Raw genomic sequence first — 21,132 nt, forward strand, 5'->3', positions numbered from 1 at the left:
TTTGATAACTCACTAACCATAAAAAAACACATGACCTTTCATTGATAAAAAAAAAAAAAAATCAAAGGGCAAACGACAAAAGCAAACATTCAACCCTACGGAGAATTTCAATCTCACCGCTTATCTATTTTGCTTGCCAGAAATTTCACATGTATGCACAAATGGATGACAAAAGAATGAGTTTGCTTTTTTCTGTACATGTCAAATTTATTCAACACATCTTTAGTATGGTATGTTTCTTAGTGTGCCGGCATAATTATACATTAGTTTAGATCATACTGTAATAGAGCTGACAAAGAGTATCTTCAAAAAAACAACAACATTAGGATTTGGTATCAATTATCACAAGACTTTTTTTGCAAAAGCAGTAAAACAACAATAAAATGTTGCTCTGGCAGATTTAACAGAAAAGGTTGTATGACTCATAAGTCTCTTAATATTGCTATGCAACAAGCCACATTCAGCAATTCTATGAATTTTGTCCCCCAAAATGTTTTTAAATCATCAAACTCGGTTTGGACATTTCATTTATAGCAGAACACAAACTGTACAAGTCTCCCTCCTGAAATCAAATCAGATCAAAACAATTAACAAAAACTATTCAAAATTATACAACAGATAATGATCATAATGGTTCTTTGGCTTTTAAGTGAAGCAGCAGTCTTGGCATATTGCACCCGCCTCGGAGTGAAGTCTGCAAAAATAACCATTGGGAACCATTTGAGGGACCCTTTCAAAATAAGGTTCAAAGCTTCTCCCCGGCAATCGGGATTTGGCTGAGTTTCAATTACACATCAATTTTCATAACTGCTCTATCATAGGAATTGCTGCTACATACAGTATATATTAGAATATTTTCTGTATACGTGTAAATATTTATGTGTGAGACCTCACCCTTGCCCAAATTTTCACAAAATCAACCTATTTTAATATTTGGCTGACATTGGGTCCTCTTAGATAAAAGATGATAGGTAAAGTGAAGCAAAGCCAGTCTATATAAAATGTCATTCTGTTTGGCATCACTTCCTGAACATCATTTGTCACACCTGTCTCATTCATTGTTTTTACAAAAGATAAATCATCACATGTTTTTCATAAAAGTCAGGCCCTGTTTACAGTTAAACCCAAAATTATTTACACCCAGGCTACATTTTAAGTGATCTCCAATCGCTCACAGCGCAGGTCATGAGTGGGAGCTGAATCTAAACTGCCTGCTCTGAAGTCATGCAGGTCAACCGCAGTCAGTCACCAGTTTTATTAGACATAATAAAAAAATATAAATTTCATTGTTCTATTATTCTTACACTTGATTTATTCGTAATCCTCCATTTAATTTATGTCATCCTTCTAAAGGTTTGCAGTGACTTTTAGGTTATCGTAAATCATTCGACTTGCCTGAATTGATGGAGTGTGAATATTATGGACATGGAAGTCTTCATCAAAATGATAAAATGAAATATTTTCTTTTCTTTTTATTAGGCATGGGTCAATTACCTGTTTACCGTGGTTTTAAAAAGTTAAGGAGTGTGTATGTGTATATATATTTATGATAAAAGTTTCTGAAAGTATAAATATTCTCTATTCTGTTTAAAAAATTAAAATACACTGTTAAAAATGTGACAAAATGATGTCTTTATTTACCTATATATTTCAAATAAGGTCATTTTATAGATGTAATTTGAAAACCATGATACCGATTTTGCGCTGTTATCATTTCATCAGCCCATGCCTAATTTCTCATTATTGTTCAAATTAAAATTCCCTTGACCCTTGAATTTTGGCCCTGGATGAAAAAACGCTGGGCTTAAAGTTACAATATTGCTGGTGACATGCTGGTTTGAACACTTGGGTTAGAAAATTGTGGGCATTATGCAAAAGCCATTTGACAGTAATGATAATTTCCAAGCCAATTAAACAGCAACAAATCAACACAAAGTTAACATTAAATAAGCCTAAGTGAAGTGGCTTCAAATCATTCAGCCTTTAAGTCAATTTCAGCTTGAATTAGCCACCTAACATAAAACCCACACACATTTTCAATGAACAGCTATAAGTTGTGAGTTTTTGTCTTTTAGAGGCACAGCGGCATAAAACATAAGAGTAGCTGTAAACCCGTCACAAGCTACAAAGGTTATACAAATTAGAGAGGAGGCACAAGAATCGAAGCAGAGAAGGCGTTTGGAAGGATGGAGGAGGTGCCATTCACCAGAGTGAGCAATGCTGACACATTGTCATTACAAATATATTAGTTAATGAGAAAGGCACAAGCACAAGGTGAGAAACAGCTGTCTGACAATCCCCTGAGCTCTGCTCCCCTCCTCTTCACACCATAAAAGTGTAAGTTTTTCATTTGCTCCTCCTTTTGTTTAAAAGTAGTACAGATGACGAGTACAGTAGTATGTCCATCACTCAAAGCTAACATGCTTGTTATTGGACTTGTTCACCATCCCTTCAACTGTTTGTCCACATGCAAAATCAGACTTTCAAACCTACTATGAAAACCACTGACAAGAGAGAAATAAAAGAAAAAGAGCAGGAAAAATATATAACATCCTGATTTCTCCACCATGACCCCTTTTTCTTCTCTCGTTGTTTGCTTCTGTTCCCAAATAAATCACTTATAAACACAAACGTTACTAGAAAAACACATAGCTGATATTCCTTGGCCTTACTTCTAAAATTACAATATTCCAACAATATTAATCCCCCAAAATAGAACATATCAACATAAATATATCAATTAGTATTGCTGAATCGTTTATCTTGAAATTGGAAGCAAACGCCCCCACAATATGATGATAAGCTGGCACCTGATTGGCTAAAGCAGAGGAGGGCTTGAGGTCAAGTGATTCAAAGATAGAAGAGTACATTGCGTCTGTGTGTGCGTGTGTATGTGTGTGTGTGTGTGTTTGTGTTTGTGTGTGTGCATTCAATATCAGAGGATCTGGATCATCATCTGGAGTTCAATCTTGGAGCCGTCTGAAAGAAATGTAGTCGAGACAAAGGTCACATAGAGTGGACAACCCAGAAGTGACATCAACTTTTCCATTCTGATGTTGTCAAGGAGTGAAAATGACTTTCATCAACTAGTTTGGTGCCAAATTAGCCCACAATCAGATTCAGACAAAATTGTACTTAAAGAGGAAAAAAGAAGTCACGGGGGTGGGGGCCCTCTGTTGACAAGCGTTTCGCAGCCGTGAATAACAAAAATTTGTCTAATTGCCAATAGATGTGCTTGGCACAAAGATGCCACCAGATGGAGACAGAGCAATTTTTTTTATGATCGACAACGTTTTTCAGCAAATAAAAATCCATCTGCAGGGTTGACTGTACAATACATCATAATGTCTTTGTGATAATATAGCAACTACTGCCCACAAGTATTTTTCTTATTCAGTACAAAGATCTTCAGGATGGCACCCAGAATGAAGATAGTTTGATTGTATTCTTCAAAAATAGAGAATTTAACCACTCACCACAGATAGGTGCCCATTCTTAGCCTTGGCCACCAATAGCTCTGATCCAGGTATGAAGTCAATGAACCCTTCTTTTCCTTGGCCCACTGTGAATTTTATACTAGAGGGGAAGCACAAACACGATTTGGTACATTAAGACAACAATGCAAAAAAGTAACGCCACAACAAGAACAACAACACGTTTTTACTGAACGACATGTAAATATCATGGTGCAAGCTATATGTGAGCCTTTGTATTTAAAAATTGGATGAGCTTTAGGCAAATCCTAAATTCCTGTTGCAAACTACCCTCCAAACTATTTCACAGATGGGATGAAGTATTAATTGTGGCATGATTTCTTACCATCCAAACAACCCAACTCTGCTTTCATCTGTCAACAGAATAATTTGCCAGCAGTAATGTGCAACACACAGGCAACTCTTTTGCAAACTTCAACTCTGTAAACATTTTTTTGGACAGCGATAGCTCGCTCTGTGTTGTCTGTTATCAATGAAATCAATTATTGATTAATGTTTTACTCAACCCAGATTTCTCAACAGAGATGTTAGCATGTGCCAAATAATTTGCCAACACTCTTGAATTGTGGACATGTGATGTGCAACTCTGCTGGTTGCTGTAGTTATGTGGTAAATGAACAAACATTTTCATTGTTCAGCAGGGGGCTGCAAGCAGTATGTTGTAGGTCAGTGGAATATTTTGCATTTAAAGATTAGCTCTGATTTAATTATAAATCTGTCATCTCTCAATCAGTATTTCTAGTTACACTGGCAGATGTATGAAACCATCCAAGTGATGCTTAACCCAAACGTTTGAGAATTCTTGGTTTACATGATTGAATGGTGGGGGAAAGATACATATGCACTTTGAAGATTGAAAAAAGAAAAAAAAAATGTGCGTGGCCAACACGCAAGGGTTGACTGTATTGAATAAATGAGTGTAATTTTCCGCAAACATTGCAGATGACTTTATAATTCATTTACATTTTCCGCAAACAAAATTCTCATCATGTTAACAAACAGCCAAAACAACAGCATTTTGTCCCTTCTGGGTTAAAAACAAATGTAAACATCACTTTATCACTGTGTAAGGATAAATACTGATGATGATGTAACGTCTGCTCTCACCGATCACAGATAGTTCTTACCTGCCCTGGTTGATGTTGATGCTGTTTACTTTGTCAGCACATATGGCGATCTTGGTCAAGGTTTCAATCACGTGGTCGCTTTGTAGAACCACATCTCCCTGTGGAATTTAAACCCAAATATGAAGGTATTGTGTTAAGCAAAACAAACTGAATCCAGTGCTTGCACAAGCACTACCTTCTGTTTGTTGTCATCACTGGGCACGTGCAGAACAAATAGGCCATCACTGAGAGAACTGACTGAGATACCTGCGCAGCAAATTTCAATGAACAAGGGGCTGTTGATTAAAAAAAAAAAAAAGTTTGCTCGGGAGTTGACCTCTGACCTTTCAGAGCATCGTAGTCAATGCGTTGCTTGAGCTTGGCATCTTCTACAATAATGGCACAGTTTGCCGTGAGAAGCAGCTGGCGTGGACGGGCCTTGTAGCCCTTCCTGTCGTATTTAGTGACTGGCACTGCATACTGGAAAGAAGAGAAAAAAGAAGTAAGGAATTGTATCAACTGAACGGAGCTGGACTCAACTAACCTTCAACTTTTCGTTTCCGAGTGTCTGCAGGACCTTAGGATTTATGTTCTCACCATCTGAGAAGAGTTGAGGAGTCAGCATTTTCTGTAGCGTGCGAATTTGTCTGTTTGAAAATACTTACCCAGTCTAGTGCTGACAAACAGTTTGGGCACACTTTGTGGATAGTTGTCTTTTTTTTCCTTAAATATCTCACTTGCGGTCACCTTTTGGTCCATCTAGCCATATACCGTTGAAAAATAAAGCGGATGGTCAAATATTAGAAGACACACGATGGAGGACAATGTGAAATCTGACTAAAAAAAAATCACCTGGTGTTTCCATTCAGGGCTGATCTTCTTGCAGTAGATCCACACCATGTTCTGCATGCAGAGCTTGCGCAAATGTTCGGAAGCCTAAAAACACAGATAGTCGTGTGCAAGGTTATTATTACTAGAAATGCAATGATAATCGATTAATCGACAAGTAATCATTTAATATAAATAATAATTGCTAATCATTTCATTGTTTAGATACATTTTTTCAATTCAAAATTGTCCAAACCGTTTGAATTTCAACTTGTCGTCTCTAAATATTCTCTTATCTCTGTCATCCTCCATGAAAGGAGACTCATTATATTATTGAATAGAAATAAAACATTTGCTTTTACTTTGGCAACCAATGATCATAGTGATCAATGATCTGTCAGTGAAGAAAATATAAATGAACTATATTAACTAGGGTTGCAACCAATGATTATGTGAATAATTGATTAATCTGTTGATTATTTTGTCGATTAATCGATGAGGAGGATAAAAAAAAAAACAATTTAATTTCCATGCCTTTATTTCAAGGATAGGACATTAATAGTTAATGAAAACTAATATAACAACTACAATTAAAAAAAAATCTTAATCAAATAAAATTAAAACGAGAATGCTTTTGTCAGTTAATATTACACATGAACTTTTGAGTTCATTTTAAATGTCTTCATTTTGTTATGTCCCGTTATTCATATCTAGTGTTTCACCAATGTTTGAGAAATGGGTGTAATTCTTACCTCTGTAAGAGCTGCTGGTGGCGTTGGCCAGCTTTTGTCCAGAACGTTCTTTGGCAGGTTTCTGCGTAAATTCATGAGGAAGGAGTAGCGCACGTAATCCAGGAAATACTCATTCTCCGGACAGCGCTCCTTGTGCCGGTAAATGAAACCTTTGATAAACCTGGGTGTGATGAAAAGAAATTTCAATACACTTGATTTACCAGTTCGGGTCATTCCACCACCAAGCTTGTAACTCAGTTTACTTGTTTATCAAATCAATTTTCATAGTTGAAATGAATAAAAATACTGATTTGACTTTCTCGTCTTTGTGTACCTGCGGATAGTGTCAGCAGCCTGCCGCCTGCGTTTGGCCCTCCTCCTGGCTAAGATCCCCCTCCACCATGCTTGAATGGCAATAACTGAAAAAAAAAAAAACAAGACATTATTTCACAGATGTTCAATAAACCAGAAGAAGGAAACAGTAAGTTGACTATTCCTTACCTGAAGTTCTAAGTTTTTGGTATTTGGACCGCTGGCTGTAGCCCCTCCATTCTGACTGCAATATGGTAGCTGGAGGAGGGCAACAAGTCGGCAAGTGAAAAAATATTCTAAAGAATTATTGTATGCAAATCAAAGCTTTGAAGAACTTCAATAGTATTTTGCGTATATTGTGAAAGTGACTGTGGCCGTTTGGTGTATTATCAGCAATGGACTCTCTCTCACCGATACTATGCTTCCTGGTCTCGAGGGCCTCCTCAGTGGCAAATAAGGTCTTCGGGAAGCGGATGAAAAGTTTTGATCTGCAAAGTGGAGTTTATTTATAAAAAAAAAAACATTCAGTATATTAATACATTATATATACATGTGTGCCAGTGTGTGTTAATGACCTGCCCAGCTTGTAGTCCTCAGGCCTGTAGCCCAGATGCTTGACCAACACAGCAACTCCATCTGATAATTTGCCCTTCCAGTTTGGCCAAGTCTCTGGGCACAGGGACTTGTATCTAAATGAAATACAACAATTCATTTATAAAGCTGAAACATCAATGACGGTTTAATATTTTAGACAGAATTGCAATTAGAAAATGGCGAACAAAAGAGGACTGGATGAAACTACACGAAGCTTACTGTATCAAATATTTGCTTTCCAGACACTTTACAGGCATTTGCGAATCCCTGTTCATGAACCGAGCAGGCTAAAAACTGTTTTTCAGTGATTCTTTTCAGGTTTAATGAGTTTAAAGTGGATTATCAACTCTGTTCAAATTAGCACTCACAATAGATGACTGAGCTCAACACGTGAGTATTGTATGACATGATGGATGTTTGATGAATTGTATCTTAATGATAGAATCAAATATATTCTGATCACCTCTGCAAGAAAACCTCATAGCGTCGTCTGTAAGCAAAGCCGGCTCGCCTCACTCTCAGATTCTCCATCAGTCCCAGATACTTGACCTGGTGACGGATCAGAACATCGTCAAAGCGACCTGGCAACAAGAGGAGGGGGTAGAAGGTTTAGAATCGGGTCACAATAGCCTGAGAAAAATGTACAGTTTGTTGGATAAAATGAATGAGCAGTAGGAGTGACAAAGAGAAACAGTGTGAACTAATAAAAGGACAACTGTAGGAGCAAACAAAGGCCAACGCAGTATACGAACGAGTTTACTCTGTAGCCAGTGACGTGGTGATAAACCAAGTGCTTTCCTTGGAATCAGCAAGAACAGGATTAAAAAGATGTCTACGTAGAAAATATTAGCTTGTGGAAGCTGCTAAGCTGCTTTGGCTGTGTTTACAAGAGTGGTTACGTGAAGCTGACATAATACTTTTGAAGCTTCTCACTTGATCAAATGTATTAGAGTCCAACATAAAATCCAATTGTTCACTTGTTGACCCACAAGATTTTACATGATGAGAAAAAAAATTAAAACAAGACTTCATACTTGCTTGCTTGGAGTCATTGGGCTTGATGCAGCGAACATATGACGGTTCCTTGGACATGAGGATCTCCATGAGTTTCGCCAGACTGGCCTTGAACTGGGTTGCTGCCTGGAAAGGCAAACAAAAACAAGACAGAAAATGGATGAAGACGGCAGATCCAATGCAGCTTAAGAAGCTGATGAAAAAGGATGAAAGTGCAAATTGAAGCCGCATGGGTCCACACTGAGGGGGATCAATGCTGACGTTCAAAAAGGAGGAGTGGAGGCAAGTGGTGACGGAGTGAGTGAATATTGGCTGTCGTTGAGGAGAAGGACTCTTCCCTCACTAGCCAGTGACAGTGGGTGTATGTGAAGGCCATTCCTCAGTGAGTGGGCAGCAGCGGAGAATCCCCATCACACTGCCCACTCAACACTGAGGGAACACATGTCTGTTTGTTTTGCGTTGGGAAAATATGTTGGGACGCATGAGAATGAGGCACGTCTTACCGTGTCTGGACGTTTCTTGTCACTCAGCTCATCTCTGTTGAAACACTGGTTCAAGATCTTGTTCTCAGACATGCACATAACCTTCAAATGGAAATGGAATATTCACATACCGCATCAAACACAAACCAGCTAATAACAATCTTGAGCTGTGTCAGTCTCACCTCTTTTAGGTTCCTGAAGAGCAAGTCATTGTTCTTGTCCAGAAAACCTGGAGACAGGATTCATTTCAAGTTGACGTTGGATACATCATGCACTAACCAAGTACAAATTTTCCACTTACCCATTTCACATAATTTACTTGAAGTCTCTTTTGTGTCAAATCGTCAACTCATATAGACATACTCAAAACCAGCATGCTAAATAGTTTTTATAAACACATTGTTTTTCACCTCACACCAAAATTTTTTTTTTGGTTTAATATTTCTTTTTTTCACTAATGATTATTTTGTCCAAACAGTACAATTGTGTAAGTGAGTATGGAAAGTTATACTCTTTTTTTATTTATTTATTTATTTATTTATTTATTTATTTATTTTGTGTTTCAGTTGCATTTGAATGCATCGCTTTAAAATCACATTAGTCCACATTTTAGGATTATCTGGAACTTTAACCTAAAAGCTAACTTTCTGTGAGCAGTGTACGTACCATTGACATTGTAGTTGACCTCTCCAGCATAATGCAGCAGTCGGAATTCATCACGACCCATTATCTTCCGCGTCTTTGCATCAGCAAGCTTGTGACTGCAAGGAAATCACATAATGTCCATACACGCAAACTCAACATGCCTTAACAGGTCTGCCGCAATATTCAAAAAGCAAACTGTGAACTACAATAAGATAAAGTATGTAAACATCAGTGATGCTGTGTTAGAAATAGAACTGACGTGACAAAGTGTGGATGGCCCCCCACGGTGTTCTCCAGCTTCTCTAGGAAGGTGATGTCACTGGCATCTCCAGGTCTCAGACACTCTTCATCCTGTGGCAGGATTGAAAGAAAAGTATAAAGCGATTAAAATTGTAATCAGACACCATATCAGTGAAATGTTTATTTATGAAGTCATGTGAAATTACGCATTTAAATTCTGTAAAATGTCTGTTTCCAAATAATTGAGAATGAGCCATTCCAAATTGTATAATAATAGCACCATGTGACGTAAAAGTAGGGCAAATTTGAATAAACCATTTTCATATCAAGTTTTCTGACTCTGTCACGGCTGTTAGGCTTGATAAAGATTGGCCATTGTCAAGTGCTAGCTACAACACAGAAGCGCTACCATGTCAAAGATAAACAGTAAAAGCTGAGATGTGGTGCAACGATTAACACTGGATGACGATGTTGAATTCTGATTAGATGCAAATTTTGTGTTTGGCAAATTTGTCGATATAGTAACAGGGGTGTTTGTATTTGCCATGCACAGATCTGCTTCAATAATCATTGACCAAACCAAATGACTTGAGATTGTTAACATCAATTTTTAATCTTGCTAAAAACAAAACATTGCCTTCTGGGTAAGGTAATAAACTAGCTATGGATTTCTCACCAGAATGGATATGATGCCTTTAAACTTCTCCTCCACCAGGTCACAGATGATCTTGTTGTTGAAGTACTGCACCGGTTCCCACTAGAAAGAAAAAACATTGTTGAGCAAGGTTTGAAAAACAAAATGCAATTTAAGAGGCCTGTCTGACAAATTGTGACCTAAATGTGCCAGACCATAATTTGTCAGGTTATTAACCTACATTTGCCTCATATGGTCTCAGGAGAAAAATCCATAAAAATCATAATAATGATAAAAACACACACAACTCAAACAAGGGTGAATCCATCTTGTTTTCTTCAACTAAACCCATAAAACAAGCATAAAATGCACACCAAAAAGCATACATGAAGTCAACACAAATGAAAGCAAACATTTTAACAGTGTCCTTTTATTTTTATCTACCCAATTTAATAGTTGTAAAAACACCCAAGATGAGCCCATGTTTCCTTTTTGCCTTTTTTTTTTTTTGCTTTTATGAATGCGTGTGTGTAAAAGCGGACTGACCGTGATGCCTTCGGCTTCATACTCCTCCTGCTCCGACTTGAGCGTAAGCTCGATGAAGAGTTGCTGCAACTTTTCATTACAGTAGTTGATGCAGAACTGCTCAAAGCTGAAACATAACAGCATCATCAACTCAAGTCGGGAAAATGTGAACGTTTTTATTACTCTAAACATGATATTCTGATTAATATTGTGCCTGTGGAAAATATATATAAAATGTTGGATTTGAGTTCTCCTTTAAAACTTGCAAAGGTAAATCATGCTGTTACTACATCATGAGGACCTAATCCTTCAATCTACTCAACAGCACCACACAGACAAGCCATGAGAAAGCTGAAACTGCTTGCTACACTTAACCATAAATCAGTTGACCTACAGTACATATATTAATATTACCATTAATTGAGTAATTATTTACCTGTTATGCTGGAAGACCTCAAAGCCATAGATGTCCAGCAGGCCAATGACAGAGTAGTGCTTATAAGAATCATCCTGTAAAACACAACAGTTCTCTTTAACATTAACAGTTACTCATAATGCCTTTCATAATACCTCTGTTGAAGTTTGAGTGTGAAACAGTTAGCTTTTGTAAATTACAAAAACCTGCCTTTCAAATAGGGGTGTGTAGACTTTTCATATCCACTACATGTATATACATAAATACAATATTTGGTTCATGTAAGTATAAATAGATTATATTAGCACGTATGTTTCTGATTCACATTGCAATATAATCCAGTAAAGGTTTTTGTGTTGACTTGAAAATAATGTCCACAAGGTGGAGCTATAGTATACAAAAAAGAGGCAAGATACACTGCTCAGTCATGCTTGAATAGTCAGGGTGCAATTTAAATATGTGTGTGAGCATGTACGCACCGTGTATGCCAGTGAAGTGTTGATTTTGTTGACAAGCCAGGTGAAAGTGCGTCCATACACTGCTTTTGACAAAGCATCCCGAGCTGAGGAAGCTTGTTCCAGGTTCAGAGGGCTGATCAGCTGTTGGGGAGGAAAAAAAAGATATTAGATCCACTGATAGTGTACATGTTTTAAATACAAAAGATAATCACACACCTGCGCTACAATGAGTGTGCATCTAATCCTACCTCCTCTCCCTTGGCACTAATCTTTTTGTGTGTAAGTGCCTCCGTCAGCACGCCCCCATTCACTCCTAACAACTGGAGAGACATAACATCATTAGCAGGCACAACAGCCAGATAGTCACCTACCGTACACAAGAGATAAACTGTAAGACAGATGTGACATCATCTGTGTGATTTGGAAAAAGTTAGGGGATGAATGAAGTTGTGCGCTGAAAATTCATCGTCAACTTATCCATTATAAGATTAATCAACAATGATTTTAATAATGGAGCAGCTAAACTGTTATTCGCTAAACAATATCCAAAAACAACCAATAGGTGGTTAATAAACAGTAATTGAGCAAAGAAGTAGTGATGGGAAAATGAAGCTTCATGAACCAGTTGTTGTATTCGTTGGCTCTTCAAGATGGCAATGTTGGTTTAAAGTGAGGGTTTTAAGAAATGACAAGTCGGTAGGCTTTTCACTCTTCTGTGAACAGAGTGTGCCATCTAGAGGTCTAAGTAAACACAACAACGGGTTCATGAATCATCTTGAAGCTTCATTTGCCCATCATTACAAAAAAGTGTTATAGTACTTTACCTTTCAAGTGAAACATATAAACTGAATAGGCATTGTAAGCCTGTTTCATTATAAAATGGTGTAAATGCATCAATCTTTATTTAATTCATGTCTTACTTCCTTGGTGAGATGAGTTAAAGTAAACAGATCTTGATCACTTTTTTGTGAGTGCCAATAAATTTGCTTTCCGCAACATTACTTACCCTTGCCAAGTACTTGATCTGTGTGTCAGAAGTGATGCAGGCAATGCCGTCCTCACCACCATACTGAACATTCCCCAAGTGAAGCACGCTTGCAATTATGTTCAACAACTCCTACACAGAAAAATACATAGTGTGAGAAGAATGTGGAGGGGGTACAACAAGAGGAGTGAGCGGCTGGAAATCAAAGAACATTGGAAAGGAAATTGTGGCAGAAGCAGGATATAATCGGAAAGGCAATATCCTAAAAGTGATAAGATGAAGTGTATCATTATGAGCAATTGGGAAGACAAAAAAGATCGTGCCAGGCAAGTTCGGGATTATACAGACAATGTAATCATTTAAAACATGTGGATTGGATTTTTACTATTGCCAAAAGGGGGGGAGCGCAATTCCTACAAGACTGAAAAGCTACGTAAACAGATTTACGTCCCCACAGGGGAAGACATACTTTATCGTCTTTCTCTACCTCCTCTTAAATGTTTTTGTTTTTTAGCAGTGACTGTCAGATTTGGAAGCAAGCCCAGAAACATGAACCTGTCAGAACACGCTGAGCATAATTTCTCAAGTCTTAAAAAAAAAAAAAAAAAACACATCTCACAATAGTTGGAAAACGACAACACCCTGAATTATATAGCGCATTGACTGTACATATAAATGGTTAAACTTCCCCCATAAATTATAATCGCTGCACCTTTCTTCAATTGCTAACACTTTAGAGATGTTGCACCGCCCGGTGGTGATAAAACAAATGTCAATTACGTCAATTAATGATTCACTTTTGGTGCACAATGTCCTTACCTCAACCTCGTCTCCTTTAAAGCCAATCACAGTCAACGCCTTCCTCACCACTTTCCAATCACTGCGGTCATTGATGGAGCTCACTTTGGGACAGTTACCCTAATGATCACACACACACACATACAAATCTGGAAAAACCTCAAAAGCTATCAAATTCGTGTCTAATCAATCATTCAGTTATTTATTTTCGGTAAACCTTGTAAAGTCAAAAGTGTCCACAAACATCTGCAAATCAGTTGGGGTGGAAATGTGCGACCAAGTAAACACTAATGTGCACAAAAACACATGTGGGGTGTTTTTCATGTAATGTTTGTGCATGTGTGTGCAGAGGTACGGGTTCCATTAGTGCCTGAAGGCACATTGGTCCCCAGAGAAAAAAAGGCTGACAGAAAGACCGTTAAGCCAAACTCCCTTTGGGATTTCCTCTGTCACAAACAAATTCACACACAATCCTACACACACTTACCAACTGTTCTTTAAAGCTAAAGTTGTGGTCATAGAATAACATAATTTTATTTGCAAGGTATTTGCCATTAAAAACCACCACTCCTAATATAACTGCGATAAAATTAATGGTACAAAAAAGAAAGTGAGTCAGATGAAAACTATTTTTCTGTCAATTTGCCTCCCAAGAGCCAACTGGTTTGCCATGTTTTGAGACATTACACTTAGTACAGAAGTATTTGGACAATATATTTATATGCAATTGAAATAAAGATGTGACATCGGTGAGGACTTTCACATTCAGGAGGTTTCACAAAAAGACAAATGTAGCATCCTTACTTTGACCAGATACTGGTACTGCTGAGGATTCCTCTCTAGGCCGAGATGTCTAAGCAGGTCTTCCTCGCCTCCCTCAATCAGCTGATAGAAAATGTGAAAGTTCCTCTCGCCGTGGTTCTGGTGAACCACACGTGACTTCTCCAGCAGGTAATTAATGATGTGACCTCCCACCGGGGCGCCCTGCCGACGAGACAAAGGCCAGGGAGACACGGGAGAGCAAAGTGAGGGGGTATGGGAGGAGAGAGTAAAGCTGGGGTACTAAAATGTGATTGTAACATGCAGGTCAGGGTGAATATTGCGGGGCCATGAACGCGGATGCGGGAGTGGAGGAGTAAAGTGATGACATCATAAACCATGGATATTCGATGCTTACAACTAGCAGATAGAAAACAAACCATCCTGCTCACCTTGAAGTCAAACTGGATATCCATGTACTTGCCAAAGCGACTGGAATTGTCGTTTCGCAACGTTTTGGCATTGCCAAAGGCCTGAGGGAAGGACAGAGAGAGGAGAAGTGGACATTGAGTAAGGCAAGAAGATTGCTGGATTTAAAATATTTAAAGCTGGAAATTCAAACTACAAGGTCAGTCCTTCAGTGTTTGGGACTTATAAATTGAAATAAAGGCACGCAAGACTAGAAGTATCTCACAACCACATCACACACATTCAAAAAAAAAAAAAAAAGGTCAAAATGATTTGTCAACACCACACAAGCTCATTTCAAAGTCACTTTTTCAGGTAGCTCTTGAGCAACGCTTTGCAAAGCTCACTGGCATCTTAGCATCTCACCTCGAGCACTGGGTTGGACTGCAGGAGGCGATCTTTGATGGTCTGCACCTGCTCGCTGGCTGGACAGGTCACAGCGTAGTACTGCAGGATCTTTTTCGATGCTTCCGTCTTACCAGCGCCACTCTCGCCAGAAATTAGGATGCACTGGTCTTTCCTCTCGGTCCTCATAGAACGGTACGAGTTGTCGGCCACTGCATATCTAGACAAGTGAAGGGAAAGATGAGATGTGACAAATTAGCAGTGTCCATCAAAAAAATGACTAGAGGGATTTTGACATGTCTGCTGTTTTAAACTTGTTACAAAGCATTCCAAAAGGACTCCATTGTTTCAGAGAATGATTACGGGTATGTAAAAATATGTGGAGGAATACTTTTTTGTGGACCAAAAATAATATAGTAGACACTTTGACTGGGCTAACTGTTCTGTGCTCTATTAAAAAAAAAAAAACTGAATAATTGATCAAATGATTCATCCCTTATCTAGAAGACACACACAAAATATTTATACTGCTCTGGTCTTCCTGGTGATATTTGCAAGTAAACTTAATTTGACTTTATCTAAATTTTTGATGTTCAACTGTTGAATGTTTCAGTACCTTCACTAACAAGGAAGCGAAGAGCAAAATTTACAACAGGTCTGAATGGTGGAATGTTGGTCCAGTTAGCAATGATTTGCTCCTATCTGCTTTGATATATTTTTTCAGCCTGTGTGGACATGTCACTGATTTGAGAGATGATATAAACCAGCTCGGCCAAGGCTGCTTCAGGTTGTGTGTGCAAAATTGTGGACTGAGGGTCAGGTTCAGTTCAGAGGAATTCCCTGTCACGTTGTAGTAGTATCATTTGCTTACATTTCTTTCCACACCTCCCTGACCCCTGTGTCACTGGTTTTCCATCTTAACTTTTTTTTTTTCCCCTTTCCACTCAGGTGGAGCAAACACTTGGACTCAAGTGCTAAAGTAAAAACCACCACATCAGAGAGTAAGGGGGGAATATCTGGTTGATGTCACCTCAGTCTGTCCATTAAGAAAATGTTTGTTTAGTAGCTGACCTAATGGTCTGGGGAGGTTTTAGTGTGAGTTCCCTCAGCATTCCTGTGGCAACTTTTCAAATAAACACTCCGCTTTGTGGCATGGCATCTTCTCAAGTCTAAGCAGAAATTGAGAGAGCTACAGTGAGCTAATGTGTCAATATTCACAGTCTGACCACATTTAGAAGGTTGGTTCAAAATATTATGCTAGTGTGGAGGAAAAAAAAAATCTTCATACTAATTTGCCAGACTTCAGAAAGTAGTGGAAACGCCAGGTCATATTAAACACACGGTCTAGTGGAAACGACTCAAAGTTAAAACTGACAGCAATGGCTCACGTGTAAGGACTTGGCTTTTAGTTTGGGCGCTGCTGCAGACAAAAATAAAGAATGAAAAATGGCAACACAGAGATGATAGTCTCCTTGCTGACTACTGACATCGTGCCTTTGAGCAAAGCACTGTTCGCTGCAGTATATAGAAGCGTGAGCTGCCCTTGAGCCCTTCATTAAATATATTCAATTAATTAATTAATTTTGAGTGGATCGTAATAGAAAAAAAAATCTTACATGTGTGGTGAGACCTCATAGAAGTTAACCCCACGGTATCGCTCCATATGGTTCTTGGTGTAGATCTCCAGGTCTCTATATGGGTTAACCGACACCAGCACTGAACCAATGTAAGTCTGAAAGACAAGATATACAGTCACAGTTTAAATATGCATTTCATGTACAGTTTAAATTAACATCAGGACAAGAGAACCTCAGATCATCCAATCCTTATTTCATCACTTACATAGATGAGGTTCTCTTTGAAGCGTTTCCGAAGGTTCTCTATGAAAGCAGCTTCGCTCATGTAGTTCTCCAGCAGGACAAAGTCCTGCACACCCACTCGATCTCTTGCTGTGAGGGCCGACTCCATCATAGCCCGCACCCCGTCAGTACCCACCACCTAGAGGAGGACAGAGAGCGATTAAGCAGGGTGACGGAATAAATCGAATAACCAAAGCTGTGTCGCACATCATCACTTTTATAGTACGTCTATTTCATGAGTTGAGATGAAGGACACATTGAATGTCAAACTAACTATTCAAGTTGTGTAAAAAGTAAAAAGGGGTAAACTCTTGAATACTTGCTTTTAAAAAGTCAAACTTATTCTAAAACACTAACAACTTAATTTAGTCACAAGTAGAAGTAGCATCAATATACTTAATTCCAACCAACAAAAGATTAATACAGATTTTTTTTCTTTACTATTGATACAGCACAGCAGTAACATAAACGCTTTAAGATGTGATAACACGACATTACAATATATCCAGTATTTATGGATTTAATTTCAATGTATAAAGAATCAAATCTAAGATAAGCACCGTTGCTTGAGGTCAAATTCACTCAAATTTGTTTTTTCAATTTGTTCATCCTCTGATGTTTTTGTAAGCAGCCTTTAAAATCAGTTGTTGCCAACTAAATTGCAATAAATTCAACCATTTATAATTAAAGGTAGAAACAATAGAAATCAAGCTGCAAAAATCAAGTTAGAATGAAACACTCACACGTTTAAGGTCATCAACACGTCTATCCAAGAAGCCATATTTTGAAATGGAAGCTTGTGTTTTGCTCATAATTTTACAAAAGTTGTCCACATCCATGTTTAGTATGTAGCCAACAGAAGCAAAGTGAACTTGTCAACACACATTCACACATACGACGTCCTGTACAGCAGCAGGTGTTGTTGCGCTAAGTGGAACAGTCATTGTTGTCCCTAAGGAGAGCCCACAGACTAGATCAAGAGGGAGGGAAAGCTGGAGGGAGGAGAGATCTTATTAATTAGAAGTGCCTGCAGTTCTAATTAATAAGGTCTCTCCTCCGTTTACAATAAGAAAAATAAAATTGAGAATAACAATAAACAACACTGAGTTCAGCAAGCATGTTGCTTCTCTGAACTGCAGCCCGCTTACTAAAATTTTACACAAATGTAAAGAAATCTTGAGAAGTAGGAAGAGTGAATATGTAAAAAAAATTTCTTAACATTTATGGCTAAATGAGAAGCAGGATTAAAATAGTTCATTTACTTTTTATATTTAGTTTATTAGTTTTTATTAGCTTTTATATTTTAAATTATTTTAAAGTTGCAATGGAGTTTTTATTATTGGTAGCTTTAGTATTTGTTTTTTTGAATATATGGAGTACTTGTCAAGTGCAAGATATACAGTAAAAAAGTCACTCAGTCTTGTGTAATGAAATTAAATCAACTGCAGTTCTGAGATTTCTGCTTGACTTTCCTTTTGTATGGACGTAAGGCAATATAGCAAAAAATATATTCAAAATGAACCTTGAAAGCTCATTTATGATGTTAAATGATTAAAATGAAAGGCAATTTCACTATAGACTTATTAATCTGAAGATCTGAACAAAGCATTTGCCTTTTCATTTTATTTCATTGAGAAAGGTTTTTTTTCTTTTTCCATTAACTCCAATGACCCTGTTCAGAAGCCAATAAATCAAATTGTTATCTTTTTCCCGATAAGGAAAATGTATTCTGCAAGATTACATTTGATCCTGCATTTCAAAAGAGGCGGTTGGTGCCCCATGGCGTGGTGGGAGCCATGGGACATCAGTTCTGCATAGAATCGACCAGCTCATCTGGCCTGGCCTGTTATGTTTATGAGCTTCAATAAAGCACACTTGCACTTCTTCAAAAGTTCTAAATGTGCCAGTTTGAGCAAACTCGCATTGCATCAAGAATTCATGACATTTCTATAGATTTGGCATCAAAGGATTTTCACATTTTATCAGCTCTCACAACATGTCAGCATAAGAAACAACAGTGATAGAGTGTAGTAAATATTGTATACTTTATAGTTAACAATTCCTAACCATCAGAGAATCAGTGTTGAATGAATGGAAGTAATGTTACAGGCTTTGTTCATATGTGTAAGAACTGCTTGTTTGTCTCTCCTTGGGATCCCTTGTGCTTCATCGACCTATTGTTTTTTCACACAACACATCTCTTTCTGCAGCTGTGTGTGTGTGTTTGCATGTGTGTGTATGTGCGTGTGTGTTTGCGTGCATGCAGTGTGAACTAAAGCACTGGCATAAGTAATGTGATATACAGTACTTGAAACTAGGGATGTTTGATACCATCTTTTTCAGAACAATACCAGTACGAGCACTCATATCTTGAGTGGCCACCGATACCAAATAGTATTAAATTGCATGAAAATAAATGGCAATTTTATATTTCTTTTAGTTCCTACATTAATAGGAAGTACCATTACTTCATAGTTTCCAATGCCCCTCTCAGAGTTTGTCTTTCCTGACCAAAATGCATCATGCCATACCTCCACCCATTTGTGCAAGACACACAAACAAAAAATCTCAGGAACACACCAAGTATGTAACTTCCTGGTTCCTACATAACGTCATACTTTCCGAATCCCATGTAGTAAACAAAGTGGTTGGAGACAAGGTAGAAGACCCAGTAAGTTCTCAGTTTAGTACTCCGCATCTATAAAAGACTTAGCAAATGAACTGTGTATTAAATTGCATGGTCAGCTTCTCAAATTCTAGTGCATGTTCCCCTCCCTGCTGGCTTAGCATTGAAAAATTCCATTCTTTTAGTCATCTCCCATCAAAATCACCTTCTTCCTCTCGTCAAGCTTTTCTCAATGTTTTACACTCTCCAAGTAAAAGCGCCTTGAGGAGGAATCATTCAATCCACAGTAAAAGTTACCAATGCAGATGGTTTTGATGGGACCACAAATGAACCACAAACTTCACCAGGCAAGGAAATAATAATGAATTATCAGACAGGTCTTCATAGGCAGGTCCTTATCACTCAGAAACTGGCCGTTGACGTAACGGTAAATCTTCTCGGATAACGGTAGATTTTGACTACTAGCATGGACTTCAAACATTCTCTAATTTCACATCCCCAGTTTCACAAACCTAGGTCTACAGTATACTTATTGACAGTGTAACCAAGGTTACCATGACAACAACCTAGAATGAGCTGAGTTTATTTTCAATACAGTCAGAAGGGCTGTGAGAGTTTCGTCTAAAGACACTGAGAGGCGATACAGACATGTTTGCATATCAACGGCTGGGTTGGTTTTAAAGTGGTGTATTGAAAAAGAATATTATTCATAGTGCTTTATGTTTGATTTTTATGTATAATGCTTTTTTTCCACGAGTGTTAATTTTTATTTTAAGAATTCCGAAAATAAAGTTGAATTGAGGTGAGTTGAGCAGACTGTGGAAAGCAGGCATACAAGTGGTACAAGCAGGTTACTCAAGAGAACACTGCTAGCCTGAGGATCAATGTGTGGGCCAACTCGTGACAACATACCAAGCACACAATATTCTCCAACCTAAAGCGAAACGATGACTTCACCATAGTCTGCATGAAGCAAGTCATTATTTGGCTGCAATATGTCAGCTCCAGGTTTGACAGTCAATCTACTGTTAACATAACAGCCTCCAATAAGTACTATGCCACAATTTCTTTTTTGCATATTTATTAGTTACATTTTCAGATCTTCAAAGAGATCATGTAGCCTCTTTCATAGTGTCTGACCCGTATGAAAACGATTTTTTAATTCAACAAATGCGTCGGTAATCAGGCCTGGGTGCGGCCAATGGAACTGAACTAAACTTGTTTTGTTGTTGTGCGATAATAAATTAGCTTGATGATTCAAAACATTTTAGTGTATTTAAAAACAATTTAAAATCAGGAAAGGGATTAAACCTTAAATTTTTCTATGGCAAATTAAAAATGTGCACTAATATGGGTACCAAAAACCCATAATTTAAATATTCACCAGATTATTAAGAGACATAAAGAATTGAGAAACTCTATTCACTTACCCTTCCCCAACGGTACTCCATAAATACTCAGCTTGAATCTTTACTTGTTATTAAATTTGTATTCCAGCTAGCTGACAAGCCATTCCAAAGCCGACTAGTTGTTTTCAGGCAGAGGGGAAAGTGAGCTGGGAGGGAGTTTAGCTTACAGACGAGCAAACATAAAGTAACTATTGAGTTTAAGTCAGGTGGCCAACAGGAAGTTATGACAACTGTGTCAGGAATCTCTCAGTGTATTGTCCTATCCTGAGAAATTGTATGGAAATCCATCTTCAATATACGTAATGCCGTCTTATGTGGAAAAGTGATCCTTGCAGAAGACATGTGAGTTGCGGCTGAGAGTGAATGTCAGCGTAAATGAATGGAAGATGGCACTTAAAAAAAGTC

At 38.0% G+C, this 21,132-nt stretch overlaps 1 protein-coding gene across 1 annotated transcript in view; it reads right to left on the minus strand.

Annotated features, from left to right (window-relative positions):
- Positions 1-177: 177 nt before the first annotated feature.
- LOC148395237 (unconventional myosin-Ic-like) overlaps positions 178-21,132 on the minus strand; it is a 38,881-nt gene continuing 17,926 nt past the window's right edge. The window contains exons 3-33 of the mRNA XM_088380839.1: positions 16,676-16,831; positions 16,450-16,565; positions 14,855-15,053; positions 14,473-14,553; positions 14,066-14,245; positions 13,283-13,381; positions 12,485-12,595; positions 11,727-11,798; positions 11,500-11,619; positions 11,042-11,115; positions 10,627-10,732; positions 10,123-10,203; positions 9,466-9,557; positions 9,228-9,322; positions 8,744-8,790; positions 8,583-8,663; positions 8,100-8,205; positions 7,529-7,646; positions 7,047-7,160; positions 6,883-6,959; positions 6,661-6,729; positions 6,494-6,578; positions 6,181-6,340; positions 5,453-5,536; positions 5,266-5,359; positions 5,145-5,200; positions 4,945-5,080; positions 4,797-4,867; positions 4,622-4,719; positions 3,477-3,576; positions 178-2,979 (exon numbers count right to left, since the gene is read on the minus strand). Of these exons, the coding sequence (XP_088236965.1) occupies positions 2,953-2,979; positions 3,477-3,576; positions 4,622-4,719; positions 4,797-4,867; positions 4,945-5,080; positions 5,145-5,200; positions 5,266-5,359; positions 5,453-5,536; positions 6,181-6,340; positions 6,494-6,578; positions 6,661-6,729; positions 6,883-6,959; positions 7,047-7,160; positions 7,529-7,646; positions 8,100-8,205; positions 8,583-8,663; positions 8,744-8,790; positions 9,228-9,322; positions 9,466-9,557; positions 10,123-10,203; positions 10,627-10,732; positions 11,042-11,115; positions 11,500-11,619; positions 11,727-11,798; positions 12,485-12,595; positions 13,283-13,381; positions 14,066-14,245; positions 14,473-14,553; positions 14,855-15,053; positions 16,450-16,565; positions 16,676-16,831 (3,105 nt within the window). The 3' untranslated portion in view covers positions 178-2,952. The remainder of the gene's footprint in view (positions 2,980-3,476; positions 3,577-4,621; positions 4,720-4,796; positions 4,868-4,944; positions 5,081-5,144; positions 5,201-5,265; positions 5,360-5,452; positions 5,537-6,180; positions 6,341-6,493; positions 6,579-6,660; positions 6,730-6,882; positions 6,960-7,046; positions 7,161-7,528; positions 7,647-8,099; positions 8,206-8,582; positions 8,664-8,743; positions 8,791-9,227; positions 9,323-9,465; positions 9,558-10,122; positions 10,204-10,626; positions 10,733-11,041; positions 11,116-11,499; positions 11,620-11,726; positions 11,799-12,484; positions 12,596-13,282; positions 13,382-14,065; positions 14,246-14,472; positions 14,554-14,854; positions 15,054-16,449; positions 16,566-16,675; positions 16,832-21,132) is intronic.

This window comes from Syngnathus floridae, chromosome 7, assembly GCF_059516105.1.
Source record: "Syngnathus floridae isolate MCC-2025c chromosome 7, RoL_Sflo_1.0, whole genome shotgun sequence".
In the NCBI taxonomy this organism is placed as follows: Eukaryota; Metazoa; Chordata; class Actinopteri; order Syngnathiformes; family Syngnathidae; genus Syngnathus; species Syngnathus floridae.